The 3,818-nt window shown below is 40.3% G+C and overlaps 1 protein-coding gene across 1 annotated transcript; it reads left to right on the top strand.

Annotated features, from left to right (window-relative positions):
* Positions 1-405: 405 nt before the first annotated feature.
* On the top strand, positions 406-1,341 carry LOC311297989 (gamma-crystallin M1). The gene is made up of 3 exons (XM_084420529.1): positions 406-465; positions 636-887; positions 1,016-1,341. Exons 1-3 carry the CDS (start codon positions 457-459, stop codon positions 1,289-1,291), a joined length of 537 nt encoding a protein of 178 aa, XP_084276655.1. The 5' UTR covers positions 406-456; the 3' UTR covers positions 1,292-1,341.
* Positions 1,342-3,818: the final 2,477 nt, after the last annotated feature.

The raw sequence follows: 3,818 nt of genomic DNA, 5'->3' as shown, positions 1-3,818 counted from the left end.
ATGCTATACTTGTGCATAAAAAGCATTTATTTCCATGGTCCTGACATCCAATCTTACCTTGTTTGAGTATAAAAATGACATGTATAATTCTAGAGGTTAGTCTAAAGTCTATTTTGTCCCTTTTGTAAACTAGTTAATATGATAAGGGAAAATCTATCAGCCACATTGTCTCTGTCATGTGAATATGGTCACATTCGCTCTGGATGTGACTAAAGCTTTGTCTATACTGTAAAAGACAATGCACAAAAAGCTGCCAGAGATGTATGGATAAAATCTATTGTTTCAGTTTACAGGACCACTTCAGCAAAAGTCATACTGCTTAATCATCAGCTTTTGGCATTTGAATAACAACAAAATGTGGGCCCCTGATTCTTGTATAAAAACCACAACCAAAGGCCATCAAAGTACAGCTGGTACAGTGAGCTGAAGCACTGAGAAAAACAACACATCACCACCATGGGCAAGGTAATAGTGCTTGAAATAAGTATGCCTCATACCAATGCTTAATAATTGATAGAAAGCTATATATGTTCATATTGAAGCCAGTGTGTATTTGTTTAAAACCTGATGCAATTCAGATCTAAAAAGCATTCTGTTTATTTAAAAACAGTGTATTTTTTTAATTCCATCAACAGGTCATCTTCTACGAGGACAGGAACTTCCAGGGCCGCAACTATGAGTGCATTAGTGACTGTTCTGATATCTCCTCATACCTGAGCCGCGTTGGTTCCATCAGGGTGGAGAGTGGTTGTTTCATGGTCTATGAGCGCAATAACTTCATGGGCAACCAGTTCTTCCTGAGGAGGGGCGAGTACCATGACATGCAGCGCATGATGAGCATGGGCATGACGTTCGACAGTATCAGATCTTGCCGCATGATTCCTTCAGTAAGTCTCACTTTGTTAACGGTGTTGTGCAGATTTAGCAATGCACAATTTTTTTCATAATTTTAACGGTATACTATGCATGCATTGCTGAAAGACTGCTATATTAATAATCTTTCGTTGTTTTACAGTACAGGGGATCCTTCAGGATGAGGATCTATGAGAGGGATAACTTTGGAGGACAGATGTACGAGCTGATGGATGACTGTGAAAACATCATGGAACGTTTCCGTATGTCTGACTGCCAGTCCTGTCATGTGATGGACGGCCACTGGCTCATGTTTGAGCAGCCCCACTACAGAGGCAGGATGTCCTACTTCAGGCCTGGAGAGTACAGGAGCTTCAGGGATATGGGATATAGCAACATGAGATTCATGAGCATGAGGCGTATCACTGACATGTGTTAAATCGCTAGAATTTAGAAGCAAATAAAGTGTTTTTTTCAGAACTAGCTTTCGTGTCCATTGTTTCATTAGATTACTGAATGGCTGACATTTTCAAGGGTTAGATCATGCATTTTTAAACAATTTAATACTTTTTTTGTTAGACTTAAACCTAACTTAATAACATAAGTCACTTTGTTAGACTAAAACAATCATAATTTAGTTTTGCATGGCTGGTTTTCACCCTCTCTCTGAGCCTTAAAATTAAATAGGGCTTTTTTTTTTCTTTTTTTTAGGGCTTTTTTTGCTTCATGTCCAAAAGGTCCAAATATTTCAGAACACCCATTTGCAGCTTAATTTCAATTCAGATTTGAAAACAATTGCATAGATCAACCTAGTTTAATTTAATTTAAAAATATTAATCCAAATTAGGTGCTACATTTATTTCATGATGCCCTCACTGACCTTTTTATAGTTTTTTTTTTTATAGTTTTCTCTATAAACCACATCAAAGGCAGACTATATGGAGAATAATGAAAACATGTCTATTACTTAGTAGTTATTTGTACTATTTGTACAATATACCTTTGATCCATTGACCCGCTGACAACTCTGCAGTATGCATGTGTAGGAGGGCAATTTTTATATTTAGGCTACTGAACTTGAGAGAGAAGATAAGTGGAGACAGAGTTTATAAAAAAAAAATAGAAGCTGAAGCAAGAGTGGAATCTGTTATTTTTAGATTATATTTTTAAATTGTTGTTTGTGAAGATAAAAGTCCATTTACAACAGAGGTTCTAGTTTATTGCGACTTCCTCAACTCTGGTGAGTTTTCTCCATGTTCTGTACATGTGTCTGGTTAATTTGATATGAACATATGACAATTTATGTTCAATGTTTAATGACTATAAATGCATAAAAGCATTATAAACCTTGAAAATGTAAAATATATCTAAATATATTTTAATGTTTAGTGCAATTTCGGTCTACTGGCGTGGAAAAAGAGGCTCAAAATTCTACAGTTTTGCAGCTGTGAGGGCGTAAACTATATTGTAACGCAATTCGTTGTTATGGGAAGAAGGAGGTGGGAACCGGCCGGCGAACATTCAAAAACTTTAATGATACAAATAAAACAAATACAAAGTGAAAGTAAAAGACAGCAGCCCCTCATGGACGACTGCTGTCACATATAATAAAACAAAAGGAGTCCCTCGTTCCCTGCTCTGCCCGATCAAGGCGGACAACAGTAGGCTCCGGCCTCTGGCAAACGGCGGCGACTCCTATGCTCCCTCATGGACGGCAGCCGCCCCTCCAGCACCCAGGCGGCCGGCAGCGAGCTCGACCGTCCACCCGGCAACGCACACCAGCGCACCGCCTCGAGCGTCCATGGCGACGGGACTGCTCACCATGCTCGATGGCACCGCGGATTCCCTACTGTGGCGAGGGCTCTTTGACAACGCGTTCCTACTTCTCGGGTTTCGGCACCAGTGTAACGCAGTTCGTTGTTATGTGAAGAAGGAGGTGGGAACCAGCGAACATTCAAAAACTTTAATGATACAAATAAAACAAATACAAAACGAAAGTAAAAGACAGCAGCCCCTCACGGACGACTACTGTCACAAATAATAAAACACAACACAAGTTCAGGCCTGTCCTCCCTCCATCTTCACTGTCGTCGCTCCCCCTTTATGCTTCTGCTCCTCCGTGAGAGACACGTGTTGCTCATCAGTAATCACGCCACCGGCCTCGTGCCACTCTCTCACGGCCCTCGGCCTTGTCCTCGTCCTGCTCGCCACATATATTGTGACGCCAAATTGAATTTTATGCAGATGAATCAGGAAAAGGAAAAGTCCACGAGCCAGGCCTCACACCAACAGCCCAGAATCAGTTTTGTAAATATTAGAACCTCATTGTGTAAGAAACATGAGGGGAATAGAATCTGAAGGCAAACAATCCAGCTGTCGGAATCTGTTCCCCCACCCCAATGATGAGAGACGTTGATGTAGTGGCTTAAAATATGTATTTTTGGGCGTTTTTGCCTTTTATTATGATAGGACAGTATGTAGAAGAGAAGTGGGAAAAAAAGAGAGGGATGGGATCAGGAAAAGACTACAGGACTCGAATTTGAATTAGAACCTCATTGTGTAAGAAACATGGGGGGAACAGAATCTGATGGCAAACAAAACAGCTGTTGGAATCCGTTCCCCCACCCCATGATAAGAGATGTTGATGTAGTGGCTTAAAAAATGCTGATTCTATTCTGTGTGTGGATTGAGCTTAACCAGCATTATTTTAAACAACAGTACTGTCTATTGAACACACTGTAGTTCTGTACCACACACCCTCGTTCCTGTCATAAATTAAATATGGAGCTACTGACTAATACACTTTGTTACTTTAGGTACATGGTCGATAAAATCATAATATATGCACTATTATCAGGGTCGTAGCTAGGGAAATCTGGGCCCCCTTAAAAAGCATTGATGTGGGCCCTCCACTTATATCATTTATAGTATAAGATATGGGCATTTAGGAGTCCCACATCTGGTGC

Source organism: Rutilus rutilus (assembly GCF_951802725.1).
Source record: "Rutilus rutilus genome assembly, chromosome: 10".
Classification (NCBI taxonomy): domain Eukaryota; kingdom Metazoa; phylum Chordata; class Actinopteri; order Cypriniformes; family Leuciscidae; genus Rutilus; species Rutilus rutilus.
The sequence above is the reverse complement of the archived record's forward strand: the minus strand, read 5'-3'. Positions and strand labels throughout refer to the sequence as shown.

What these genes read in the sequence shown, in the direction of transcription:
- LOC311297989 (XM_084420529.1), top strand. An exon ending in CTTGCCGCATGATTCCTTCA is followed by an intron (nt 888 to 1,015) that starts GTAAGTCTCACT and finishes GTTGTTTTACAG; the next exon opens with TACAGGGGATCCTTCAGGAT.